Source organism: Enoplosus armatus, chromosome 16, assembly GCF_043641665.1.
Source record: "Enoplosus armatus isolate fEnoArm2 chromosome 16, fEnoArm2.hap1, whole genome shotgun sequence".
Classification (NCBI taxonomy): Eukaryota; Metazoa; Chordata; class Actinopteri; order Centrarchiformes; family Enoplosidae; genus Enoplosus; species Enoplosus armatus.
Window position 1 is genome coordinate 14,457,379 of NC_092195.1, and position 27,702 is coordinate 14,485,080.

At 42.3% G+C, this 27,702-nt stretch overlaps 2 protein-coding genes across 2 annotated transcripts; one reads left to right on the forward strand and one right to left on the reverse strand.

Annotated features, from left to right (window-relative positions):
- Window positions 1–3,203: 3,203 nt before the first annotated feature.
- On the reverse strand, window positions 3,204–14,990 carry chrna11 (cholinergic receptor, nicotinic, alpha 11). Its single transcript, XM_070921144.1, has 10 exons — window positions 14,939–14,990; window positions 12,788–12,927; window positions 12,340–12,384; window positions 11,961–12,070; window positions 11,788–11,867; window positions 9,418–9,585; window positions 9,130–9,324; window positions 7,080–7,166; window positions 5,483–5,592; window positions 3,204–3,932 (listed from the first exon to the last, which is right to left on the reverse strand). The coding sequence occupies exons 1-10, from the start codon at window positions 14,988–14,990 to the stop codon at window positions 3,204–3,206; spliced, it is 1,716 nt and encodes a 571-aa protein (XP_070777245.1).
- A 5,796-nt stretch (window positions 14,991–20,786) lies between these two features.
- On the forward strand, window positions 20,787–27,310 carry LOC139298504 (small conductance calcium-activated potassium channel protein 1-like). The gene is made up of 9 exons (XM_070921143.1): window positions 20,787–21,617; window positions 22,147–22,242; window positions 23,360–23,659; window positions 24,329–24,450; window positions 24,853–24,994; window positions 25,093–25,203; window positions 25,452–25,579; window positions 26,869–26,947; window positions 27,083–27,310. The coding sequence occupies exons 1-9, from the start codon at window positions 20,787–20,789 to the stop codon at window positions 27,308–27,310; spliced, it is 2,037 nt and encodes a 678-aa protein (XP_070777244.1).
- Window positions 27,311–27,702: the final 392 nt, after the last annotated feature.

Consider the following 27,702-nt stretch of genomic DNA (forward strand, 5'->3'; position numbering starts at 1 on the left):
CTGCGCGTCAGCACTTTCTCTCCTCCTCGTATCCCCTCGTGCTGTCATTTTTCTCTTCTTTTTGGGTGTCGGGCCAGCCACTGTCAGCGCAGAGAGATAGGGAGCAGACCAAAGGTGGTAGGAAAAGAAAGACAGTATTCTTTATTTTCAGGATGAGAAATGCTCTGTACAGATGTGAGTGTTTAGTTGTCAGTATGTGCTGGAAGGAGAACATCTTTCTGTAAACCCCTCCACCCCCCCGGCAGGAAGTTTACTTTCCGCCTGCTAGGAGACTTTTCTTTAGAGAGGAAGAGAGAGGAGACAGAAGATGAAGAGAGGTATAGAGATGAAGTATTTGTACAAACTGTCTCTACACTTTATGTAGCACTTCACAGTGAGAGAACGCATGTGTACAGCCACAAGAGACAGTGTAGGTCAGGAATGTAGGAAACACATTTGTCCTATTGGATCTTTGTGTTAAAGCTAAATGCGTTGACGTTAATTTCTTAAAGGAGAAGGCTGACGATATTCTGTCTGTGTTTCTTGTTGTCACCAAAATCCAATGAAAATACCAAAACTAACAACACATTTATCCTACTAACAAGTGTTGCCAAAGCCTGATGTAGCTTATTCATAGACCTCCATAGTGAAATGTTCATTCACTGCAGTTTATTTAGAGTCAATCCTACACACACCACCCTGCTGCCGTAAATACTCCCTCGAGTGTATCAATCCACAACTGAAAATAGTCCCCAACAAATGCATTATTTACTCCTGTTTGACTAATGTTTGCTAAAAAACTACAGTGCCCAGCTGTTTCAGGAGGTGTTTTTAAGGATTACGTCTTCATTAGGGACAAATGGGCATGGGGCCGTGTGCCACAGACAGTGTAGGAAAGTACTGAGAGTCAGATGTAACGTATTGTAGGTTTAGGCTTTTTCATGGGATTTGTTGACAATATAAAAAATATAGAGTAACCCCAGCTTTAGCCTTAAAGGGTTGTTTGGTTTGTGAGGAATTTCTCCTACCACAGTCAGACAAGCTGATGGATGACTTCTTTATGTCTCTGCTTACAGTTTGTATGTGTGGTTGAATAGTGAGCTCAGCTTACACAATAAACAACTATTTACGCTACTACTTCTGTTTTTTCACAAACAGAAAAATCCTATAGTTGGAACTATTTTTCCTGACATTTCTATATTTATTATCAGAGGCTGTGCACCATAGCTGCATCCATATGGAAACTAATATTGAAGTGAATGTGACACCATCTTAGAATCAGTGAAGCACTGGTGGACTCAACAATTACCTGTGCTTAACTGTACAGAGTCGTTAAAGGTACACTTGCAACTGGATTTCTGTTGCTTGTAGCTGTTTTGAATGACTCATCCATCTCTTATAATCTTGGGCCCTTTATAATATACACTCAATAGTTTACACTATAGTGAGCAATAAATTGAGATTTCAGACACTTATGAATCATCATCATTTTGCGGCATCGCTGTTATTATGTGTTATTGTGTAAGTAATTTTCACATGACATATTGCATTGTGATTGTTTGCAGAAATGTTACATGCCGTGCACATTCCACTGTGTGGATATCTGAGGGCATTATATATTGCACACATTTCACACAGATTTCAGAAGCTCTGCATTATATAGTAAAACAGGAATGACTTTGGACACAGCCATATTAAGTACAAAAGAAGTAGAGTGGAAGTTTGATATAATATCATTTCTCTGTTAATTGTAAATTGCTTATGCATAATAAGACTTGTACTCTGGTCGGGTCAGACAGCCATCCTTGGAAAAATGTAACATTTAAACCCATTATCATCCATGAATTGAGCTAAGCTAGGCTAACCATGCATTCAGCATATAATCAAACTGTTAGCAGACACACAAGAAAGTCATTTATGGTTATCTGACTCTGTGAGTTGAAGGGAAAAGTTCAATTCTTCTCAAAGCCAAACTAATTCAAACCTTTTAAATCACCACTTTATTAACTGGAGTCAATTTCATGGAAATACAGCTGTATTAAAATCTCATCTCTCATTTTAGATAGATGAAGCTGTTAACCCCTGAAGGGATCTGACAGAAATTCTCCATATACATTTGAATGATCTTTTCCCTTTTTTGTGCCTCCCGTGTTCTTTTAAATACCTGACCTACCATTTATGAAATCCAATGAGATCCGTCGGCCTATTAGGACCTGCCAGATACAGTTAGGTAACTGCTTCATGAGTTATTATTGGTTCAAGCCTCCACTGTGCTGCAGCTACTGGCCACTGCGTTCTTGATGACCGGTTAATTCAGTTTCCCGGTCGTGATAAGCGCTGCTCACTGTGCCGACTGCTGAGGAGCTTCTGATCTCTGCTGATTGTTGCAGATTGGCAATCGGCTCAAAGAGATAAGGCCTTGGAAATTTAAAGTGGTTTGCGAGCAGAGAGGGGACTTCATCTTTTAAAAGCTTATTAGTCTTAAAGATTATCCAAGGTCTTTCAATTTGACGGTCATTAGATGGATGTGATTGAATAATAGATGAGATCCTCTTCTGTTCCTCTCTGCTGCAGTGTTCCCGATCTTCGGTCCACTGTTGTTTATCCGAGCATCAAGCTGCTTACTCGGCCGAACTCTGCCAATGTCACCAGGGATGAAGTTCCTTCCTTCACGACCACTCTTTGTTGTCCGTCCATGTAAAGTCTCTTTCTCTTCTCCCTGCCCTCTCCTCCTCACATCACTTTAAATGATGCAGCCCTTTCTCAACATGTGGGAGTGAAGGACTGTCTTCCCTCCTGTCTTATTCAACTGTCCCTATCTAATGCCTGTCTCTTTTACCCTCTTACGCTCTCGATCTCTCCCTTGGTTCCCCTCCATCTCCTAATTTTGGGGGAAAGTCTTTGAATTAACCAGAACAATCCATTTCACCTTGTCAAGACTCTGATAAAGCACCCTGCTCACCCTAATCTCATTTTAAGTTCACTCTGTATCCCCTTCCTCATCAGTTTTCTTCTTATATTTCAGTTACAAAACAGAATGTATTGCAAAGAAAACCATTTGTTTTTTTTCTATTTCCCAGTTCCTCGCAATCACAAATCACAGAGCCTACAGTCCGCTGGAAATTGTGTTTCTTTGGATCTCGGCCCACCGCATCCTTCATCCTATATTTAATTCCCCTCATCCTTTCCTTCACGCTTCTCCCCCTTTTTTTCCCTCTCTGCTTTCAAACGAAGTCCTTTGAAATAGCCTCCACAAAGTTGGGAGCAGACATGAGGATAGAGATGGTGCATATGATGTTGAAAACGCTGAACGCCACCAGACACAGACGGTCGATTACAGCGCCTGCAAATTTCCACTGGTCGGCCACGCTCTCGGCCTCGTCCTGCTCCCGGAAATGGTCTGCCATGTAACGCACCTCCTCCAAGATAGCCTGTAGCTGGGGGTCTCCTATGCCTGCAGCCGAGCACCCTCCGGGTCCACCTCCAAAGCCCCCACCACTGGAGACAATGCTGGGGCAGCCTACAGTATCCATATTTGGGGTAGGAGGTGTTGGGGAGCTGCAGAACTGAGATGGCAGGTGCGGAGGCGGGCTTCCTGCCACTCGTGGAGGCCCTGTTGAGATGTTATTCCTCTGGAGCGGCTCTGAAAGCATTGAAGGGTCCTCCATGCTCTGGAAGCCCATGTAAAGAAGGTTTCCGTTGTTATTTGCACTGGACTGGGTGTGCAGGTGGGGGTGCCCCGCGTGGAAGGACCCTGTTTGGAGAGGAGCCAGGTTCTGTGGGTGCAGCGGATGGAGGGTGGGGTCCGGAGGGTTTGGGATGCTCCCGCTCTGGGAGCCCGAGGAGCAGCGCCGCAAGTGGGGGGCACACGGGGGCCGCTCCGGGTCGTCATTTTCTCCTGGCCGCTTCATACGCAAGAACCATGCTACCCACTGCAGTAAGACGAGCTGCACCTGTGGAGAGAAAAACAGAGAAATGTAAAAATGAGAGTGGAGGACAGGGCAGAGCGAAAGAGCATATAAGCATACGAGGAAGCAAAAGAAAGTATAAGAAAGTATAAGAAAGCTGTGAAGCCTTGAAAACCACCCACATCTTGACCTTCACATAACACCAGTTCAGCTGAGCGGATAGCCTCATTTATCGCGGACTGACGTTGGTGCTGTTCCCAACCTTGCTTCTTGTTAAAAATGCAGCTGCACTTGTATAAGCAGAAGTATGAGATCCTCTTCAGGGACGCCCAGTTAAAGCGCCTGAGGCAGAGGAGATTTTTAGCTTCAGATGTATTCCGAGCAGAGAAGATACTTACAAAGACAGCATTACACTTAAACTGTGGGACTGACCGTCAGATTACTGTGTAATGAACTGGCAATGATGTTTCAGTAAATGGCAGCATTAAGATAAAGAGAAGATTGGCTGCTCGCAAGTTGGTGCAAATTTAAACCTTGTTCTATTCTACTTTATTTCCCCCCCTCTGCTCTCCTTGTCTCCTCTCCTCTTCCACAACATCAAAACAAAACTCCCTTGGAAAAAGACTACATGTCCCCTGAAAGGGCATATTGGCCCAACGGCATCCAGATGGGTCTCTGGCATCTAATGAGAAGCTAATGTCCAGATGACTGCTCAATTAGTCTCCACCGAGTGTGTTTGCCGGCCAGGTAACAGCCCCTGTTGTTGCTGCTGTTGATGTTGTTTTTGTCCGGGCTGCAATTATGAACTGCGCTGGTTCGATGCACTCGTCTGAACCACATCAATTAACTTGTTAATTGGCCATCGGACTGTCCGAACAGGCCATTCATCAACAGAACGTCCTTGCAATGTATCGACATATATACAGCATCTGCACTCTCATGCAGCCAAGCTATTTGTACACATATTGATAAACGTAGGCCTTTTTTGCCATTCTGTATTTCACTTGTTGATTAATATTACAGAAATAAGGAGAAAATGTTCCTGTTTGGCAGGACCAGTCAGTCTTTTAACCAACTGCATATCATTTTAAAGTTTTAATGTCTTTTTTTCCCACATGACATTTTTTATACATTCACATAAGAACAAAACTTTTGTAAAAAGCACTTGATGCATTTTATAGCATTAAACAAAAGGCAAGAAAAATGAGAAGAGGGAATGAGTCAAAATCGAATCCACCCACATATCCAGAGCACTTTGAAACGCACTCCTGTTGAAGTCTGAGGCGAGGCATTTCATGAACACGCTCAGGCAGACTGACACTACCGGATGAGTCACAGCCGAGGAAGTCGGAGAATAAAAAGAGAAAGGAAACTGGCAGAGGAGCACAGGTATAGCACTAACAGATGGATGACATGTTACTGAGAACGGCAGAGCAGGAGAGTGATACTGATGCTGAAATAGAAACTAATAAAAGCAATATAGCACATCTGAAACAGGGAGACCAACCATTTACAATTTAACAAGCCAGAAAGCATGATGTATGTAACTGATAATGCACTTGAGGTCATGATGAAGAGTTTGAGCTCAGCCTCACCCATTTGGGCATGTTTCCTCCATTTGGATCGTGGTGATGATACTGCAGAACCACCACTGTGGCGATGACTGACATCCCAACGATGATCATTATACTGGCAAAGTACTGACCTGGGAGGAGTAGAGTATGGAGCGGTGTTATATTTCATTTTCAAGTCATTTCACTCACTCTGTAATTTCCTACTACTGCTCCATACTATTTCCCACAATATTACCATAAAAACACACTTTCATGTTATTCACTAGTATCCTAACATGTAGTATATGTAGGAAAACACTTTATTTCTGTTTCTAGCACTGCGAGGGCAGTGACAGAAGCTCCTTTGGTTATTTCACAAACAAATACTGAAGAATAACATGAATTTGTAAGGATCATATTCTGTCTGTTTCTTCTCTGCTTCAAAAGGAACACATCCTTTGTTAAATATCGTCATGCCAACACGGGACCTGCTACTCACAGTACTGCCTGCTGGTAGCCACGTTGTGTTTGTAAAATCAACCAAGAGATTAAGACTGCATCAGGGCAGTTATCTTTAATAAAGAATTATGCTGAAGGCAGCGCTCTGGTGATTATGACTACATTTTTTTTCCAAGGTTTTTAATGACCTGGATTTGTGTCTTCAGGCAAAAATGGCCGTGCATCTGTCTCTGGCTGCAATCTTAGCTCACTAAACATAATTTCCTGCAGCGTGCCCGCAATCAATTTAGCCAATTATGTTTTAAGGCGAGCAGATGGGTAAAATAAATTCTGTTGTTCTGGGGTTTTTAGACATTTTGTAGCTCTACCACTGTGTGGTGATTTGTTTTTTAATTTATTTTCTGTAGTTTTTACCCATCCAATTTGAGAGAATAGAGGGTATGATATCCTGGACTGTAAAGACCTCTTGGACAAACCTGGGATTTTTAGCCATGGTCGGCCGTGGTCCACCACTTTGGTTTAGACTGAAATATCTCAACTATTAACTATTGGATGGATTGCCATGACATTTTGTACAGACATTCATGTTCCCCTCATGATGAATTGTATAACTTTGGAACTTTTAAAACCCTTCATCAGGTCAAAGTCTCAGCTCATCCAGTATTTTGGTTCATGAATAAATACCTGCAAAACTAATGGAAGTCAGCCTCAGCTGTACTTTATGTTTAGTGCTGATTAGCACATGTTAGCATGCTAACACACTCAACTAGAGTGTCAAACATGGTAAAAATTCAGCTTGCCAGAATTGTTGCAGAGCGCATGTTAGCATGCTGACATTAGCATTTAGCTCAAAGCACCACAGCCTCACAGAGCCGCTGGCCTCTTCGTCTTGGTGATAAATAAACCTGACTTGACTTTAAACCACCAGGACTCAACCAGAAGCTAGTTCCTACTGTACACCACTAGGAATTACTAGTGAAAAAAAATCAACACCAGTGACAAAATATTGATTGTCACTGTCTGATGGAAACTTTATGCAGCATCTCGTAACGGGTAAAACATCTTGAATTCATCTGTAAAAAGGTAATGAGTCCAGTTAAACGACTTTCTCATTAAGGGCCATGTGAACCCCTTGTGAAAACACACACACACACACACAAACACTGTCTCTCTCACTTACCTATAAGAGGGACGGAGTCAGATGTGGCTGGCATGATCTCTGCGACCAGCAACATGAAAACAGTGAGAGACAGCAAGACAGTGATACCTGTAGATAGATAGATAGATATGAGAACGTCATGCTGGAACTACATTTTCTTAAGCAATCAACATTGTGGTTTGGTCTCCTCCCCTGAGTAGCGGTACTTTGGTATTTTGATAAATGGTCACACTCAGGATGAGACCAGGTTCGATTTATGTAAATGACCAGCTAGTGCTCATACAGTGAATTACTTTTTGACATTCTGTAGCTCTTCCGCACAGCAAATAGCCATATTTTTTAAGTTGTCCAAACTCCGCCTGCATGCACGTGAACGCACACCACATACACTCACTGCACTGAATCTCGTCTCCATCTTCATTTATCCACCTCCACACTATCTGTCTCACGTCTCCAACAGAGAGAATTTAAGGAGTGCTTTGCTGGCATAACTGTCCCCATTCGGGAGCATTCAATTAAACTCCTCGGCCCAGAGATAAAATATGAATGCCCTTTAAGGATATTAAGAAAATTAAAAATGCTTCTTTGATGTTGTTTTTTTTTTCTCTAAGAAATGACACATTCTTTTTAAAATGGTGCTCCTCTAACCCTAAAGGCCTGGCCACTTGGTCCCCATGTCTCCTCCATCAAGCCGAGTGACAGAGTCTTTTCCTGGAAGGCAGTGTGTAAGCTCTCTCCCCCTAATCAATTCACTAGCCTTAATTACATCAATAGGTTAATTGGCCGTGTGTGTAAAGCTTGGCATTTTTTGCTGTAGAGAAATGCTGCATAATGCATCCTGTATTGAGGTTAAGGATATGCTTTGACGATGCTGTCGCGGCTTCCCTCTGAGTTCCCTTGGACTCAGACGTGAGTGAAATAGTATTTACAAAACAGGCTTAAGCATTTGTCTTAATCAGACTGGTACAAAGACAACGCAATACGGTAATGTCAGAAATATGGCTGCAAATAATGATTATATTTATTCGATTAACCTGCTGACTATTTTCTCTATTAATCAATCAATAGTTTTTATCTATAAAACGTCAGAAAATTTTTGTTTGATCAACAGTCTAAAGCCCAAAGATATTCTTTTTACAATGACCTAAAAATTAAATTAAATTAAATCTTCGCATTTGAGAAGATGACTGAAACAAATAATCGATTATCAAAACAGTTGCCAGTTATCGATCAACTATTTATCGGCTTATCATTTCAGCTCTAGTCAGAAAGGTCAGATATGTGTTGTCTGGTGTCTTGATGATCATCCATCTTGTGCTCTAAACAAGTTGAAACAGATATTCAAATGTATTTGCAGCTGCTGTTTGATCGCATCACAGCATCCTCTCTCTCTCTCTCTCTCTCTCTCTCTCTCTCTCTCTCTCTCTCTCTCTCTCTTCCTCTTCCAGCCTATTATAGCACAATCTGGTCGTCTCCCACCTCTTCCTCCTCATCAGTCCTCCCTCTCTTTCTTTTGTGCTGTCCTCTCCTATCCTTTTCAAATTCTTCTCCTGTCTGCGTTCCCTTTTCTTTACCCTTCCCACACCCATCCATCTCTGTTCCTCCTCCTCGCATTTCTCATCTTTCTATTTCATCCTGTAATCCCTCTCCTCCTCTCGCAGCTCCACACCTTCCGTCTTTGCCTCTTTCATCCCGCCCCATCGTCTTCAGTCACACTCCTTCATTTGCCTTTATTCTAGGGAGATTTTCTTGTTGTGCCTTGGAGCATGAGAGCACCCAAGTTGGAGATTTGATTTTGGCATGGGCACTTAATGGGTGGGTTAGATGTTGAGGGAAGGGAGTGTGGTTGCCTTTTCACCCTAGATTTTACAGTGATGTAAATCTATCAAAATGAAAACACATCGCACAACTCTTCTCCTCCTGGTCTGCACCTCGTTGTGTGCACGTTCCCCAAGCTAAAAACCGAGACGCAAAACTAGCAAGCCCTCTTTTCCCACTTATTGTGTTTTTTTGCCCCCACTGCAACAGCCTCTTGTCCATCTATTTCCTCCATCATTTTTGATCCACTCACCCAGTGAGATCTTCTCCCCAGAGTCAGCTGGTAGCACAAAGATGAGCAGGGTCATCGAAGACAGCAACACACAGGGGATGAGCAGGTTCAGGGCATAGTAGAGCGTCCGCCGCCGTATTGTCACAACAAACGTCACATCCGGGTAAGGCTCCTTACAACAATCATAGTAGGCCTCACTTCTGGTGCCGGGAACTCCTGGAAGACCAGGGACAGAGAGAAATTGACTCTATTGCTCTGTGACTGGATGTTTCTGATGAGAATACAATGCAGAGGTTTCACCTTACTCACCAACTAAGTCCCACTCTCCATTGGGCATGTAGCCTGAGATGTCTGCTTCGTTCATCTGGAGGTCCAGCAGCCAGCCGTCGTACGTCCAAGAGCCGAACTTCAGCTCACACTTCTGGATGTCAAAAGGGAACCAGCGAACGTCCACGTTGCATGTGCTCATAAAGATTCCTGAGATAAAAGAAGAAAAAAGAACAGGAGACAGAGAGTTAACGCTCCACAATCAGTTGACCAAATGACAACTTTGACCCCTGCAGTTTCCTGCACGGAGATGACGAGGGAAAGATGTATCGGAGGACCACTTGAGTTGTGCAGAAAACCTGTCCTGAATATCAAGCTGCTTGTCAGAAAAAATGATTCATTCATTTCATATCCAGCCAGAGTTCTTAACTCAGCCACCTTACATTTCTTATACAGAAATGGTGTGGAAAATGCTACATCACAACCAAGAGTGCACTCTGAAATAGGATTTTTATTAACATTGTGCAAGTCTACAGAGGGTTTACTGTTTTGAAATTGAATTTGGAGGCTGGAGAAGTGAAAGCAAAAACTAGATTAGGAACAACCTCCCATCAAAGGAATGTCTATTAAAAAAAAAAACCTGGCAGCAGTATTGTCACTCACAGGTTTCAGATATTCTGCTCTGCAAACAAACGCTGCTTCTGCACACTGCCTGCATGCACAGCTGTTAGCTAAGCGTCGGCGATGGAAGGAAACATCAACTGTGACACTGAAAAATGAGATTGTGCACAGTAGCCCTAATCAGATTACCACTTTTATTATGCAAAATAAAAGCACCCACACGCATGCATAGGCACACGCAAGCACCAAATCATGGAGACACACTTTGCACGCTGGTATCCACCCCCAAATGAAGAATCCCAATGATCCTCACAGTGATCGCTGGCAAACTCCAGCCCTTAAAGCAATTACTAAAATAAAACAACGTTCAGATGCATACAGAACCAAAATGCCAATGAAGCCTTACAGCCCTCAAAGACATTCATTATGAGGCTGCCGACATGCTAATCAGCCTTCAGAGTGGCATGAAAGCAGAGTTTGGAGAAGAGTGAGGAGGTTAGCAGGTGGAGCGCTGGTTTCAAAGCAGAGGTTGATCACAAAAATGACATCAAATTAAGTAGAAGGTATAAATTTTCTTTTTATACGCTCCCTGGTCTCTGGAATGAAGTTACTGACACCAAGTTCTCGCAAGTGGCTGCCTTTGCTTCATGGGGATGATGTCTTTATAATTACTCCCATTAAATTACACTGATTAGGTAAAAGTAGTTCAGTCTGCTTTTGCAGTCTACTGATCTGTGCACCTTAATGTACAGCATATTTTTGTCAACTGCCTCTCACAGATATCCGGTAACCTTGAAGCAACACTCGCAAACAAGACACCCGGATTGTTTTGCAGTTTGGAACAATCTCTCTCTCTCTCTCTCAGCATAGCTCCCAAAATAAAACTCCATCATTCTGAAAATCACTTCCCAGGAAGGCATTACAAGGCCCAGAGACAAGATTCCCTGTTTGCAAATGTCACCCAATCAAGATATGAGCTAAAACCTGTTACACCTTATCTCCTGTTTTACCATTAAACCCAAACATAACAACACTTTTACCTCTGCAGCTACGAGACGTATTCAAATGACGGTGTGCAGCCGACACCTGCGATCCTCCGCCTTTGAATTATTTACCGTGTGTCAAGCTCCTGCTCCATGCCTGCCACCCACAGACCCGTTGCCTTTTATTTACTGACAATAACAGCCCGAAAAGACCTCTTTTCCTCTTTCTGCCCTTTTTCTTCATTTTTCCATCTCTCTGCTCTCTTTCTCATATGTTTTGAGGTTAAAAAAAAGCCCCTTCTCCTCAGCACTATGTTTTTATTCTTCCCCTAATTGGCCCGGATCCAAATCGCAGCATTAAGGAGCTGTATTTACATTCAGCAGCAGCCTATTAATAAACATGGCCACTGAATAGAATTGATAGGGTGGCTTTCTGAGCTCGCAGTGCTCGACTTTTACTTCAGAGGGCCATTTCAACCCCCCCCCCCCCCCCCCTCGCAAACACAAGGGATTCAATCTCAGCCTGCTGTAATCTGTTGTATAAAGAAACGACTGAGAAAGTACAAAGTAAAGACCTGTGGACACCCAGGGGAGCCTCCTATTTATAGGTGTTACTCACAGTGCTGGGAAACTGTAACCAGGGAGTAACCAGGGATGCTGTTTTATAGTAATAAAATATTTATATCAAGTGTACAAACAGGGGAGACATGCAGAGATTGCAGGATGAGATGCTGCCGTTGCACCGCAGAGAGATGAGGAAGTGATAGGAAGGAAGATGAAGAGATAAACAATAGTGAGATAGACTCACCTGGAGGGAGATACTCGGCGTAGCCACTGGAGTTCACCAGAACATTGGTCTTAAAGGTGGAGTCAAAGTCGTCATCTGCACTGAGGAAGGACAGGGGAGGAAGTGATACCACTTGTTGAAATATAATCAGTGTGTGTATGAGGTGTGTGTTGAGGTGTTTATGCGTGTTTTACCTGTTGTAGAGCAGGATGTCTGGCGTCCAGACCTGATCTGTGGTGAAGCGGAGGTTTTTCACTCCGGGATGTTCGCTCTGGTTCCACTGGAGATAGTGGTCGAACCAGCTCTTTAACACACAGACACAGAAACAGGCTGTATGCCAGTGGACTACAGGCAAGCTGCTTTATCTCCAATCCCCTCGGCTGTTCAGTTTAGATTTAATAAAACTCATATAAGCTCTGAATTTTAGAGATGTTATCATGGGATTCACAGAGTTTAGGTCACACGTTGTAAATGAAGACCATGTAAACTAGTTAAAATAAAAATCACCTCAACCCATAATAGGAGCAAATTCAATATCACCCCAAGCGTTCAGAGTCTCTCAGAGGTCCTTACCATCCGTAGCCATATGTTAGTGGTGAGCACCTGGTTCTTCTCATCCTGCAAAACATTTAAAACATTTTCAGCACATCTCTTTTCTCAGAAATCATTTGCTTTGAAAAGAATGGAATATTATTTTGCGTCCTTATTAAAGATGTCAGACAAGTTACCATTTTACCTCCAAATCCACAAATAAATCCACAATTTAGCTTTTTAAAAGCGTGTGCTGTTATCACCATTATTATTATTACTATTAATATCACAAAATGCCTAACTTGGCACCGAATAATGATTTTAATTTCTCTTAATTAACAAAACAAAAAAAAAGGCTGCAGATGCGTATTGTTCTCCAAGAAAAAAGCTTCATCACACAGATTAAAAACATCATATTTTAATATTAGAAATATATTTTGCCAACTGGCAGCCAATGAGGTTGAGAATATCAGCGGCTGTAGACACTTACCACATCCATGATCTGTATTAAACTGAGGGAGAAGACGACGGTGAGAGGGTGGGAGTCGTTCCCCACCGGCCGCTCCATCCGGTTGTAGTCCTTCAGGAGGTTCTTCAACAGGTTCCTCTGGTGAGGACCCTGCAACGACACTGGAGAGGCAGAAAAATACGAGGATTTAAATCTGACAAAATAAGCTGCACTCCACACCATAATAAACCTCTGTATGTTAAAGTTTAGGTCACCTATAAAGCCCAGATTAAATTCCTAAATTTCCTCTTAAGTAATAATTAAAACCTCACAAGGGAACCAAGTGAGTACAGTCAGGCAGGGACGGATGCTGAAATTGAAAAAAAAAACATATTGCTGATCAAATCAGAATATTTAGCCTTCAGGAACTGAACTTCCTTATCTATAAATACATCCAGAGGAACGAGACTAAAAAAGAACAGGAAAGGGAGAGAAACAGGAGATTTAATGATGAAATTAGCAGAAATAAAAACTGATCTTTTATCACCATTAGTCACACTTATCTTGACTTGTCTGGTTTAGACTTTGCAAATTAAATATGGAGGAGAGGTCGAGCTCCTCAGTCAGATTGAAATATTTAACATTAATATAAAAAAAATACAGACGGAAATCAACAAACAGGAGCAAGATTCAGAGCGAGCTTGGAGAACATTCAGTAAACAAATAGTAGTCTAATTAGAAATAGTGGAAAAGCTTATCAGGGCATAATCGGCACTAATGAATGTATAATTAGGTTAGTTTGAAATACTCAGAGAAAATAAACATACAATGTTGAATAGAGATGTTTCTGGGCTTTAAAAACAGCATTAATTTAATGGATTTAGAGGGAGTGTAAGCAGACTACTGTGAACCACAAATGTACAGACCTATTTAAAATGTAAAAGATGTTACTGTGTTACTGTAGCTTCTTCTATGTTTCCTCCCCCATCAGTGGGCCCATCATAACAAACTCATAGATTTTATTTTATATTCTAGTTGAGATCCAGAGGTGTTTCTAAATCTACTATTTATGCCATGCTGACGCATAGGGAATTTAATTAAAATTATGCTCAAAACATCTAGGATTTCTTTTTAATAGTCAAGCAATTAAAAATGGGGTCTTGGATTTGGAAATTTCACTCAGTCGGGTGTTATATAACCTAAACAAAGATGCAAGCAGATGCAGAATACAGTGTATAAGGGACATTGTCAATCAGTATGGAAAAAATTGTTTTGTTTCTGGCTTTGAGGCCAATTTATGGGGAACATCTATCAGGGTTCAAGGGGTTGTAGTCCCAGAGGAGCAGTGGGAGTGGCAGAAACGTACATGCACTCATGGTATCGTAAGATGGTTTCAGTCGAAGCAAACAGATGGAAAAGCCCTTGAATATAGTCTGAAACTTTTTCCTTATCTGTCTTTTATTGGCTGGCTTTTTTTTCTATAGCCTCTTCTTGAAAACACAAACAGAAAAACATTTCACTACTTCTGCCTGTAGGGAAAGTTCACCCGCTCTCATCTCAGCCCTGTCATCCACTGTCAGCCTTTATATTCAGATACGACTTCTGCTGCTCGGAGCCCCATCAGCTCGGCTGCAGTAACACGTCCACGGCACAACGGGGAGGCAAGATGGAAGAGCCGATCTATACGTGCAATTCAATTGATCTGTGACCTGTTTTCTCTGTGGGTAAGATCCCCTGACGTGCACACAGGTTTGGACAGAAAGAGGCTCATGGAATGAGGAAAGAAAAGCAATGAAATGTTGTGACTGCTCATGTTCTTCCTCACACTCTTTCTGTCATCTGCCTCGCTGCACGGCCTAGATTTCAATCTGCCGGTTAAAACACCTCATGAAGAGGCATCCAACCCCTTAACTCAGTATCCAGATAAATAAGCTCAGTTGGAAAAAATCCCAGAGATGTAAACAAGTAAGCAAACAGGTGAGCCAGATTCTCACTTTTCTCCTCCTGGAGTCTTTTTTTTTCTACTTTGAATTCTTATACCCATGTATACTTCACAGATCAAGCATCAACACCACCGACTCCAATTCCTGAATTCTTGTAAAATCACACTTTGAGACTAAAGTGCTGCTGCTGCAATTCTGATTCCTGAAAACAGAATGAAAGACAGACAGACAGAGAGGCGGGCAGGCTCACCATGGATCAAAGCAGAGAATCCAGAGAGGAGCAGAGCCACCGAGTGCCACATCCTGGTGGTGAGGAGCAGGAGAAAAGAGGAGGCAGAAGAGGAAAAGCTCCGGATGCTGAAGGAGGAGGAGGAGGAGGAGGGGAGGGAGGAGAGGGAGGACAGACTCAGGAAGCTGCTGGAAATCCCCCGGTCTGCATCCAGTCGGCATCAGAGGGAAGGAGAGTGAGCGTGTGCTGGAAGAGGAGGGAGCTGAGAGAGGGAGTGCAAGAGGAGGAAGAGGAGGAGGAGGTGGTGGCTGTGAGCTCTCTCCCTCTCTCTCTCTCTGGGAGGTGGGACTAAAATGGAGAGCACAAGAGAGAGAAATGTCAGAGATGGGGGTGAAAGGGTTTTGAAGATGGAGCAGGAGGTGGAGGAGGGAGAGGTTTTAATTGGTCGATCGCCACGCGTTGACCTTATCAAAGACAATGGAAACAGATGATGCACACGATTTTAAATGAATGTCAATGGAGAATTGATTGAAAAAGGTAAGGTGTGATAAGCAAAAAAGAAAAGGAACCCATACAGGACAAAGTGGAAAAGTAGGCTTCTCAGTCAGGTCAGCAGTAGCACATAGGAGTGCAGAGAAACCCTTTAAATACGCTCAATTTGTTCCACAAAAACATAAAAAAATAATTTTTTTTAAAAATCACTTTTCTTCATTTAATGTCTCCCTTCCTTTTTTCTGTGAAAAAGAAAAATTGTAAAAGATGAATTACTGTTTAAAACATTGCTCGTTTCATACTTATCCCGTCCTTCATTCCCTTTTCATGTCTCCCTCTGTGAGTGTTACGCCTGGTTAACATGTGCAGCGCAACATATGTCAGAAATATATGGCACATATGATAACACACCACAGCGGTTGTGGTCATGCACTGCTAAACTGGGAATGTATGCGTGTGTGTGTGTGTGTGTGAGAGAGAGAGAGAGAGAGAGAGAGAGAGCTTCCCCCTCTCAGCGGGGGGTGAGCTTTGAATCATAGGGGCAGATGGACTCCAGTTTAATTGAGAAAGTGCTGGGCTCTGCAGGAGGGCAACGGGAATGTGCATAGTTAAACTCTACTTCTCATTTGTCCTCACGAAATGCTGATGCAAGGGCAGAGGCAGCGAGAAACCGTAAGACTGAGGGAGAGGGAGAGTGAGGGGGGGTGCGGGGGGAGCAAGAGAGGAGGAAGAAAGAGTTGGACTGTATAATAGATTACCCTATTACTTCTACTGCCCTTCGGAATTACCCCTCTCCTAGGCAGCCTGTCACACATCCAGAGCGCTCCCGAGCTACAGATTCATGCTCGGCTGCACACAGAGGATGGAGAGTGGCCCTCAGAGGCAAAAAGACGGATGGTTAAGTCACCGGTTAAACCAGACAAAACTGCACCAAGCGTGGAGCGAGGACACACAATGTGAGGAGGAGAAGCATCCTGTTGCTGCTGCTGCTGCTGCTGCATCCCTGCAATATTGCTGCTTAAATGTGTGCAAAATTGACTTTGAGTTCATCTTGTGATTTAAAAAAAAAAAAAGAAGCTCCTTGTGCTGTTATGCACCAAGCACCAGTGTGACACAGAGCCAAAAACAAAATTCATTACGCTTCATAAAAATACAAATTGGAGGCACTGAGGCATGGGTGACATCTGGTGGTTTGTTTTCCAACTGCATGCTGGCTGGAGCTCAGCAACACTGGCAGGATTTTTTTTTTTTGGAAGGGGAGGAATGAGGTGATGGTGTTAATTAATGAGGAAGAAACTGAGCTAAATGAAAGGAGAAGATGACAAGAGCCAGTGCTATAAAAAGAAGGCTAATTAGGAAACAATGCAGGCAGATGGGTGAAAACACTGAGCATTAAAGTCATATAAACGATGATGGTTAGAGGAGGAGAATGAGGATTATGAACATCATGTGGACAATAATATGGTTGTAATAGTGCCACAGATCTCTCTCTAAGTAATCATTTTGTTGATCCTGATTGTGATTGTAATTGCATAGCAGCAGCGGTGGCCATCGCTCTGACCTGGCATGACTACAGCTCATCCCTCTCTGTGCTAAATGCTGAATGCCACCCCTGACAATGCAGCCATCAGCCAGCAGGGCTGCTGTGCTGTGGGTTTTTAATTACTCTGCTGATTGGATTGGGCCCTCTCCTGCACTGACACGTCCCCTCCACTTAATAGGGTGTTATCGACAAAACCAGCACATACATCCACTCGCCTGTGACGTCTGATTTGTCAGAGTGGCCTTTTTTGTCTTGAATGGAGTTGAGCAGATGAAGTTCTCTTCTCTTCTAATAGATAATAATATCCTGCCCCAGCAGGCCCCGGAGCAGTCGGACAAAAGTAGACAGTTATCCAATAAACTTTTATGGTGTGAAATCTTAAAAGAGTGCCCCACCGATTTAATGTTGCACTTAAATAACATTGTCAGACAATGGACAATGAGGCAGATAAAACGTCTTTTTTATTCCACACATTCTTCTTCCTTAAATTGCCCACAACGCAACTCGACCACCGACAGCTCGGTCAGAGATTCGGGTGTGTTAAGCTAGTAGCAGCTAATGTAGGTTAACTGCTAGCTTGCATGTCTGTACACTAAATATGAAGCTAAAACCAGGAGACAGTTAGCTTAGCTTAGCATAGGGACTGGAAACAGGGGGAAACAGCTAGCCTGGCTCTGTTCAAAACCCACCAGCACCTTTAAAGCCAAAGTGTAAAGATTTCAAAAGTTGAGATTTTTCAGTGACTCCAAACTAGATATAAGGTGTTAATTAGTGAGCTTTAGATGTACTGGTAGGCAGATTTTGTCACCTTTAAGCATAGCCAGGCTAGCTGTTGACCCCTGTGTCCAATCTTTATGTTAAGCTAGGCTAACCATTTCCTGGTTGTAGCTTCAAATGAAGCCATTTCTGTAGAGTCTACTGGATTATATTTGTTGTCCATTCACAAGATTTGTTTGCGAACTATTGGAAATTTTGTTCATGGATATTACTTGAAAATACGTTTATTTGTAAATTTGCTAAGTGATATCAATAGATTGTTTTGAGTAGTCTGAAGTAGTCTGAATGAATGAATGAAAAGAATCACAATTACTGCACAATTAAAACAATTTAACCTGTTCCCGAAGTTGCAACTGTTTCCTGATCCAAACAAAGATGGTAGATGTAGCAAGATGTCCTTGCTTCATTTATACAACGTGAACCAAAATCTAACAAATTCATTATCAATATTGATGTTACTTTATATAATTTTGTGTTTTCATACAATATTCCGCTTAGCTCTGTGACTCGAATGTAATGGTAATGCATGAGTAGCACAACCTGGGGATACAGACAGATATGAGAGTGGTATCAATTTTCTCATCTAACTCTTGGCAAGAAAGCAAATAAGCATATTTCCCAAAATGTCAAACTATTTCTTTAACCCTAATCATGACATTTGACATTTAAGACAAAATTTACTTACTGCCATTTGCATCCTAATGGGACTTTTTTATCTTTTGACCAGTGCATCCCTACAGATCAGACTGAAGCAATTAATATCCTGACTAGAAGATGAACTGGCACTCACTAAAGATTCAGGGCATGAAGCGGATTTGCCATTTACCAGCCACAGCAATTAGTGGACTCAAAATATCCCAGTTTAATTTCACTTTCTAAGCAGCCAAAGGATGATTTGCAATAGAAGAGACTAATTGAAGATGTGCTGGCTACCGGCCACAGAGGGAAGACGAATTGACATGCTTAGCTACCAGCTACGGCAGGCAGGATTTACAAGCACTTGGCTGGAGGCTTGAAGTAATTTGAAGCCTTGCAGCTGTGCATATATCCTTTCAGCATCTTATTATTAAAAGGACAACATAATTTAAGAGCACACACAGTCTCTATCACCACAGCAGAGTGAGTCTGGCTCCAGTTTTGATGACTATTTCAGCAAACTAAATTCATTTGTCATATTTTAGGATCTAGTTCTCTGCAAGGATGTGAGATACTGTCTGTATTTACCAGATACTATCCGCAAGGGTTTGGTGTTGACAGTCACACACTGAGGCACAGACAGTTGGGAGCTCCCTGCCTGCACACTATCAAAACAAAACATCCAGACAGCAGACATCTGGCTAAGTCTCTGAGTAGAACAGAGTAGCTTTAGCATAATTAATCTATATTACATATGGAGGGACGTCTGAGGAAGTTGAAATCAGACTGTCTGATTACCACCATGGTTTTGCTCTCCCACAAGTGCAGTCACATTCCCACCACCCTCCTTACCTCCCTCTATCTATCTTTAAATAAGTTTCCTTCAGATTAGATAATGCCTTCCTTTAGCCTGCTACTATCCGGATGCACTCCGCCCACCCTTTGTTTCTTCGGTCTTTCCATATGGAGGGAGCTTTATTATCTGTAGACCCATCTGTCACAAGGATTTAGATAAATAAATGATGCTGAATGTCATTGTTATGCCCTTAATGCTTAATACTCCACCCCGCTCTGTGCATATTGTTCGGTTAAGGGGTGACATATTTGATATTTCATAAGCTCATAAGTATCAGATCTCTGTCTCACTTGATTAATCTGCAATACTAATCTGCTGACTTGATATTGAGGACCATTACTCTCTTTTGAAGATTAGATTTATCAACAAAAAAAAAAACATGCATATCCCACTTGGAATTCTCCCATGACAATAATAACACCAATGGATTAAATTACAAATGAAAAGTGACATAAGACCATTTCTTATCAGACTATGAGAATCATTTAAGACTGATTTTTGACACCAGGGCATCCATGTATAAGCAGATGTCCCCCCCACATGCACACCCATAGGGAGGAGGAAATCTGCCAATCCGGCTAAAAAAAACTCTGACAGATGACTCATTCTTTGCCTTTGCTCCATGCAACATCTGCAACTTAAAGTCTTTGCAATCATTAAGCCCCTCCAGCTTTAAGGAAGATGCCCTGATGATGGACAACCGTAAAGCAGGAAACACGGCCAAATAAGGGAATAAATGCCTGAATATGTAATGGATATCCACTGGTATTTACATCGTATGTCGTCATATGCAGGACAAGTTCATAACCTCAGCTTGAATCTATGGGAGGAGCTCCGTGATGCTGGAGCTGCTAATGGATTGCAGGAAAGTTTACACATGCAGAGCAGGGACGTCTGGAATACTTTGATCGGATCACACCAGAGCTCATTGCTGCTGTAGCTTGATTTAGTTTTTATTGTAAATTTCAAATGTCAAAAGTGGTGTGTTTGAGTCTGAGTTGCAACAGGATTTTATCGGAGGATCTCTTTGTGATTCAGGCAGATGTGACCTTCAGGACCATAAGAAGATTGAATACTAAAATACGTGGGGGAAATTACCAGATAAAGCTGTTGTCATAAGAGTAAAGGCCTTTTTTTCCCTGTGTAGACTGGAAAACCTGTTTGAAAAGGTAAGGAAATCAGCCCACAGAGAAATGATTTTAACATTTTTGTGCTTACACTCCTGTGAAGTTTGTGATTTAACCTTGATTACTTTAAATTAAAACAAACCTTTTTGTGAGTGGGGAAATTATTGTGAGATTATTTCATTGTTCTTTTGATTTTCCATCATTTTAAAATCATATCATTGACAGACAAATACAAAAGAATATAATTAGAAATATAAATGAGCATGAGCAAACTTAACAGGTAGGAAATATTTAGGAAATCGTCTCTGATGACAAAGCTACTAATGAGTGAAACTTTCCTGTAGTTATAGTTTTCCTTCACAATACTATCTAATATTGCCCTCTGTCTCTCAAACCTCTTTTAGATTCAGTGAATCATCACCTATAAACCCGCTCACCATGGAGCACTCCCCCTCTATGAACTTGTCAGTGGTGGATGGAGACGAGGTGGAGGACCACCGCCCACTCCTCCCACCGAGGATGGTCCTTCCACCTCAGGCCTGCTCTCCGCAATGTGGAATACACCAAAACATCCAAAAAGCTGATCACACCGTGTGGCTAGACAGAACCCAAGCCATGGCCACCACGCCGTTATACAATGGCCACCTTTATGTGACACCTTCCCCACGCTCCAACAGGAGGGGAGACAATGGCAAAGAGAAGAAATGTGAGAAAAGGTCAGGGGGGAGTAGACGAAATCCAGCACACAAAGAGCATAACCACCAATGCAAAGCCAGAAACGCAGCATCTCACAGACTCCAGGAGAAAGTCACCTCTTTCACTGACATCCCAGTGTCTCCCAGCAGGTCACACTTAGACATTAAGGATGTTGAGGGCAGAGGGCACTGCAAGTCAGGCAACGTTTCTTTGGAGATGTACGACCGCCAGAGTCTCCCAGAGATCATCATCACGAGCAAAGATGACGACTTCCAGCCACACAATGAGGCGTGCCAGTATCGCCAGGACCTGTCTCAGGGCAAAGGAATGCTGCCAGGAGCTGAGCGTCCCAGTCCGAGCCCCAGTCCCAGTTCCCACCACAGCCCAAAACACAAGGTGGACGCAAAGAACGACCCGTACTGGAAGACCCACAACATCGGCTGGCGGCTGGTCCACAGGAGGGCTCTGTTTTTGAGGAGGCAGCGGCTGAACGACTGCGCCCTGGCGGTGGGGATATTTGGGGTGGTGATGATGGTGACGGAGACAGAGCTCTCCTGGAGCGTCTACAGCAAGGTCAGAAACAGGAAAACCAGACTGAGACCCTGAGAAATCCTTTGTGAAGTGTGAATGTAATTATGGGTTGTAAAAGTTTTGCAAGAGTCAAAAAAAGATTTTTAAAGAAAAGAAATCACACTGAACAAGTGCAGTTATTATCTTTTTCTGAAGAGCCGTCACATTTTGAGTAATTACAGGGGACACCTTCCACTTACTTTTCTTTCATGGTAGTCAGTGAAACTCTCAGAAAAAAGAAAACCCTTAATTGCCTTCCATAGATGTTTTTTGTTTTACTTTTTTCCCCAAAAACACGCTCATGATCTGTTTGGTCAGTATGAGAATTGATCTCACACCAACTGCAGGAAAATGCACAGCACGTCCATAAGATCATGTTCATTGTATCAAGCGGATTATCTAAATGTATGTCAGATTAAAAGGTTTCACAGGATCCCTGATGCCATTTCATAGATTGAGCTTTGAAATGACAAACAGCCATCAGCTGACAATGATGTCATGTTTGTGTGTGTTCATGTGTGTGTGCCCACAGAGCTCCATCTACTCCCTCACACTCAAGTCCATCATCAGTTTCTCTACGATGATCCTGCTGGGCCTCATCATAGCTTACCACTGCTGTGAGGTGCAGGTAACTTATCTGTTCATAATTATGCAATCAGGTTTTTGTTTTCTTGAAACACTGAAAGAAAGTTTCTGCACCAGTGTTCCCCAACCTTTTTGTCTTGTGGCCTATTTATTAGTGTGAGCAGTTCAACCAAAGAATGATTTCTTTCTTCTCAGGCTGTTTCATTTGAAGGATTTTTAGAGATGAAAGTGTGCAGTATTTCACAAGGAGAAAGGAGTGAAAAGTGAAAGGAAATTCTGAACATTTTGAAAAAGAAATTGTGTCAAACAGAAACCTATTTTTTTAGTTCTTTAAAAGCAGTGGTGGAAGAAGTACTCATGTCTCTTATTCAGTGGCGATACCACTCTGTAAAAAGACTAGTAAAAGTCTTACCTTCAAGATTTCACTTAGATTTCACTACTTTTGTACTTAAAAAAAAAAAAGTACAAAAGTATTAACAGCAAAATTAAAACAAAAGTACTTCTTGAGCAGAATGGAGATTGTATAATCTCTAGCACAGTATTATGTTTGATAAAATCTTAAACTGTAGAGTAACTAGTGACTCTAGCTTTCAAATAAATGTAGTGGAGTAGAAAGTAGCATAAAATTGAGTACCTAATTGAAAAGTACCTCAAATTTGTATTTAAATACAGTACTTGAGTAACTGTACTTAGTTACTTTCCACCACTGTTTAAAAGAGTAGGCTGCTCCACCGGTTACGGGCAGTTGAAAAAGAAAATGCAACTCGACCACAGACAGTTGGGTCGGAGCTTCTGGTGCGTTATGCTAGTAGCGGCTAATGTAGCCTAGCTAGCCTCTAGCAGAGATGAAGAGCGGACTACAGAGATCTGATAAACCCACTTCTTCACTCCTCATCCACAGATATTTTTCTGTTTCAAATTTGTAGGCTTCATCTCCAACCGACGCTGACTCAAATGACATCACTTAAGGCAATTTATCAAAGTTTGGCGGCACCTTCTGGAGCCTTTATACAAGTCTTTACAACTCTTTTCACATATGTATTTGTACTCCACAACACCTGTAAACAGAATATGCTCTGTAAAAGTTCCAATGTAATCATTTTATCTCCAGGCTACATGCTAATTTTCGCTATAATTTGCTCTTCCCACCTCCCTGGTAGCTCTACGTCCACGACATTGGTGCGGAGGATTGGCGGATTGCCATGACGACCGACCGTTTGGCTCTGGTCGCCCTGGAGCTGGCAGCGGTGGCCATTCACCCCTATCCGGTGGGCCTGATGGCGTACTTCCAGCAGACCTTCCAGCACATCCCGGCTCGCCTGTCGCTGTCAGAGACGGAGCTGGAGATCGTCCTGGCTCTGCCCATGTTCCTGCGGCTCTACCTGCTGGGCCGGGCCATGATGCTGCACAGCCGCCTCTTCACTGACACCGCATCCCGCAGCATCGGAGCGCTTAACAAGGTGGGAGGTCACCTGCTGGCTCCCTTCAGAATCTGGCTTTGGGCTTAACTGGCTTGGATAGTACTGTGATGAGATCATAACACCTTTTAAATTAAAGAGAAGAGTGACATTTGAGGCCTTGCAATGTCAAGTTTGATGTGTTTTGAACTGTGGCAGTGGGCAGCAGCCTGCTAAGGGACATGATTCATGGGATATTAAGGTCTATATATTTGGACAGTGATTTGGGCTCGGCTTCCAGCAACATTTCACACTCATCTGTTTATGTCTTATGTCTAGGTGGGCCGAGGGGTCTGTAGAGGTGTGAATCTTGAGGTGTGACTATCACAGTTTCGCTCCCTATGAATCCCAGTGGTTTCACATGCTGATTATGTCCCTCGCTAGCTCTCCATTGCTTGTCTGCTTTCTTTTCCACAGTTGATAATATCCACCTGGCTAATCCCTTTCCTTGTAAATGCTATTTAAGAGTGACGAAAATGACCTTTCTCTCCCCTCTGCAATGCCAAACCCACTATCCATGAATCAAGCCAGATTGAGAACAAGTTCTTCTTATCCCTCATCTCCTCTGCATTATGTAATCATAATTTGACAGGTGCTATCCTAAACAGTCTGGCTAAGTAGGACCCTACTGTCCAAATTATGGCGTAAATGCATCCTATTTGTGATTCTTAGATACACTTCAACACCCGGTTTGTGGGGAAAACACTGATGACCACCTACCCCGGGACTGTGCTGATGATCTTCAGCGTCTCCCTGTGGATTGTGGCAGCGTGGGGCTTACATGTTTGTGAGAGGTATGTGATGATATATTGGCCTACTGCTTAATCTATCATAGTGTGCTGAATGCCTCTATATTTAATATTTAATTATCATCCAAATACCGGCAGATGTACAGTATTACTTTAATGTTTCTATTGCAGCAACAAATCCAATTTTCCACATCCAATTTGCACTGTATCTGTAGTAGCTCGATGACACTGACAATAATGTGAGTTTTTTAGATGAATATTTGTGGTTTTTTATACAAAATGCAACGTAAACTAGGAGTGGGTAAGGAAAAAATGCATCAGTAGTCTGAATTCATTAGTCAGCATTTAAAAAAAAAGAAAAAGACAAAATATCAATATTACATTAATTTATCTGCCAGCTATACATTCCTAACAAAAAGATAATATGGGTCGTTTTTGTTCCTTCAGACACCACAACTACAGGGACCTGAGTAGCAACTACATGGAGGCCCTGTGGATGGTCTCTGTCACCTTCTTGTCCATCGGTTATGGGGACGTGGTGCCTCACACCTACTGTGGTCGCAGCATCTGCCTCCTTACTGGGATAATGGTGTGACAGAGGGTTTGATAGTTTTCCTCTATAACAAATGAAAGTCAGATTAGTTCAGATTCTGACTAATAAAAATGTCTTAACTGTGCCTCTCACAGGGAGCAGGCTGCACAGTCCTGGTGGTGGCGGTGGTTGCCAGGAAGCTGGAGTTGACCAGAGCAGAGAAACATGTTCACAACTTCATGATGGACTCCCACATCTCCAAGAGGGTAAATTACCAATATGTCCCTCAGCATGGCTTTATTTGACATATTAATGTTAATTAAATAGGCCCAAAATTAAGAGAGATTCTGCACAGACTATGACGTGTTGTCAGCAAGTAATTTTGTTTTGTTGTTCTGTAGTTAGAGACATTATGTTGGTGTTATTAAGCATGTGCAGTAAATAACAGCGTTTCAGGTTATGCGCATAAACATGAAATAACTCTCCTGAGTGACTTTCTATATCCTTTCTACAGATAAAAATTGCTGCAGCAAATGTGCTGAGAGAGACTTGGCTTATCTACAAACACACTAAGTTGTCGAGAGAAAGACACCACACCAGAGTCCGCATGCACCAGCGGAAACTGCTTCTGGCCATCCACCAGTAAGACTCTTAACCCTTTTATTAAGCTGTTTCTGGACAGGTCACAGTGCAAGGAAGACCAGCTTTCTCACTTTATGTGTTACATGTTCATGCTATAATAATAATAACCTGTTTATCATTGCCTAACATTACTACTTTTATTTTCATATTAAATGGCATTAGTTTTACAACCTCTAAGTGATATTTGATTGATTTATGATTTTTAATGATCTGTCCTGAACATTATCACCCACCCTAATACCCATTTTCAACAGAGAATGACTAAATGTAAATAATGTTTTTTAAAAACTGAACAATAATCTGAATCAAAGACAATTAGGGGCATACATTCATGAAATTGAATGACAAATACCTTTATAGGTTCTGTTCACCCAAATCACAAAATGTATCCCCCTCTATGGTGGCACAGTATGTAGCCACGCAGATTGTTTTATGTCCTGAGGTTTTGAGATATTTGCCTCTGGAAGTTAAAGTGAGTGTATGTAACTTCTGAAAGAAGAAAGAACACATTCTTCCTCTCAAGTTGAACTCGTATGTTGTTGCTCAGTTCAGTACCCTCAGTGTTCAGTGCTGCTACAACCTGAATGGTGCTGTGTCCCAAATCCATACGTCATACCAATACTGTACAATATGTACTACATGTTAATCATCATAGTACACTGTCTTGGCAGTTATTATACAAAAATATCGACATACTTTACCATTTTATACTAACAGGAAGTAGCTCCTCCATTTTGTTTGTATAGTGCATTATGTGAGAATAGTGTCCATCAACAGCACACTCAAAAATCGACTGTATTTAGTGTGCATACTGAATGGTTTGAGTACACTTTATTTTGTCACTTTTCCAGTGTGAACAGTTTGGGACCCTGCGTAGGTCTGGTATGACCATTAGCTTATGGTGGCTGATCTTAGCTAATATTACATTTTACACTTAAGCATTCACCAATATCCTGTAATTGTTCCCTGTAGCCACTACTTAGCAGCAGTTACATAGGCTTGCTTTAATTCAGCACTATGCCCATGTAGACAATGGGAAATTAGTCTCTTTGTCAGTAATTGATAAATCAAGTATGTATTTCCAAAAACATCCTGGTAACTCCGACTAAACAAAGTCTTATAAAAGAAGTCGACAGTGTGTTGTGTTTATGGGTATTTGTGTATTGGTAATGTGGGTGAACCGACTGTTTAAATTTTTCTTCTAATCACTTTTCTTAAATTGTGAAAGTGGTCAAGTCATGCTAACCTTCTTTAGCACCTTCTAAATAACTAAATAATGTTGTCCCCAGGTTGCGGCGAGTGAAGATAGAGAAGAGGATACTTGCAGACCAGGCCAACACACTTGTGGACCTCTGCAAGGTGAGAGAGGCAAGTAAATGCATTATTACATATGACATCCTGTCAGAACCTCAACAAAGCAACGTCTAATATTCCCTGATGATTTCTCTTTCATTCTCTACATGGACCCACACGCTCCACCGTGGACGTCGGCCAACAACGCAGATGCAGAGCATGATGTACGACGTGCTGTCGGAGGTGCAGGGCTGCAGGGGGGAGCTGGACACACACATCCACAGCCTGGAGAAGCACGTGGAGGAGCTGAGGGAGGGCTTCAGGAGCCTGATGCCGCTCCTGTCCAGCACCCTGTCTACGCAGAACTCCTCCATTCGCCACCTGCTCAGGGAGAGGGAGGTGAAGACAGAGGCTGCTAGTGCGAGTGTAGACAGGTAGAGAGAGGCTGAGGGAGGTAACGGGGAAGAAATAAAGGCTTCTCAGGTGCTCCTGGAGGAGTCATCTGCCTATAATGCAGCTAAAATGATCATGTTGGGACATTTTTCTCGCGGAGGTGGACAGATGGGAGTTAATAACAAGGTGAAGGCTGTACAGATGTAAAATTGTATTAATATGTAGCACCATCTTCTGTAGAAGAATCATAAAACCAAAATGTAGAAAATAGTTAGAATTCACTTCTTATGAAGGCCTTTTGTACCTCTCCTGGAGTGACAGAACAACCTACCTCCAAACTGTGAACATGTCTCAATACTAGAGCTGCAATGAGTCAAAATAATTGGCAACCTTTTTGATTAATAAGTTGTTATCAACAATGTTTCAAGCAGTAATGC

What these genes read in the sequence shown, in the direction of transcription:
- LOC139298504 (XM_070921143.1), top strand. Translation starts at nt 20,787, where the DNA reads ATGGAGCACTCCCCCTCTATGAACTTGTCAGTGGTGGATGGAGACGAG. An exon ending in ACCACTGCTGTGAGGTGCAG is followed by an intron (nt 22,243 to 23,359) that starts GTAACTTATCTG and finishes CCTCCCTGGTAG; the next exon opens with CTCTACGTCCACGACATTGG. An exon ending in GCATCGGAGCGCTTAACAAG is followed by an intron (nt 23,660 to 24,328) that starts GTGGGAGGTCAC and finishes TGTGATTCTTAG; the next exon opens with ATACACTTCAACACCCGGTT.
- chrna11 (XM_070921144.1), bottom strand. Translation starts at nt 14,990, where the DNA reads ATGTGGCACTCGGTGGCTCTGCTCCTCTCTGGATTCTCTGCTTTGATC. An exon ending in ATTCTCTGCTTTGATCCATG is followed by an intron (nt 12,928 to 14,938) that starts GTGAGCCTGCCC and finishes CTGCCTCTCCAG; the next exon opens with TGTCGTTGCAGGGTCCTCAC. An exon ending in TGGGGAGAAGATCTCACTGG is followed by an intron (nt 7,167 to 9,129) that starts GTGAGTGGATCA and finishes ATCTATCTACAG; the next exon opens with GTATCACTGTCTTGCTGTCT.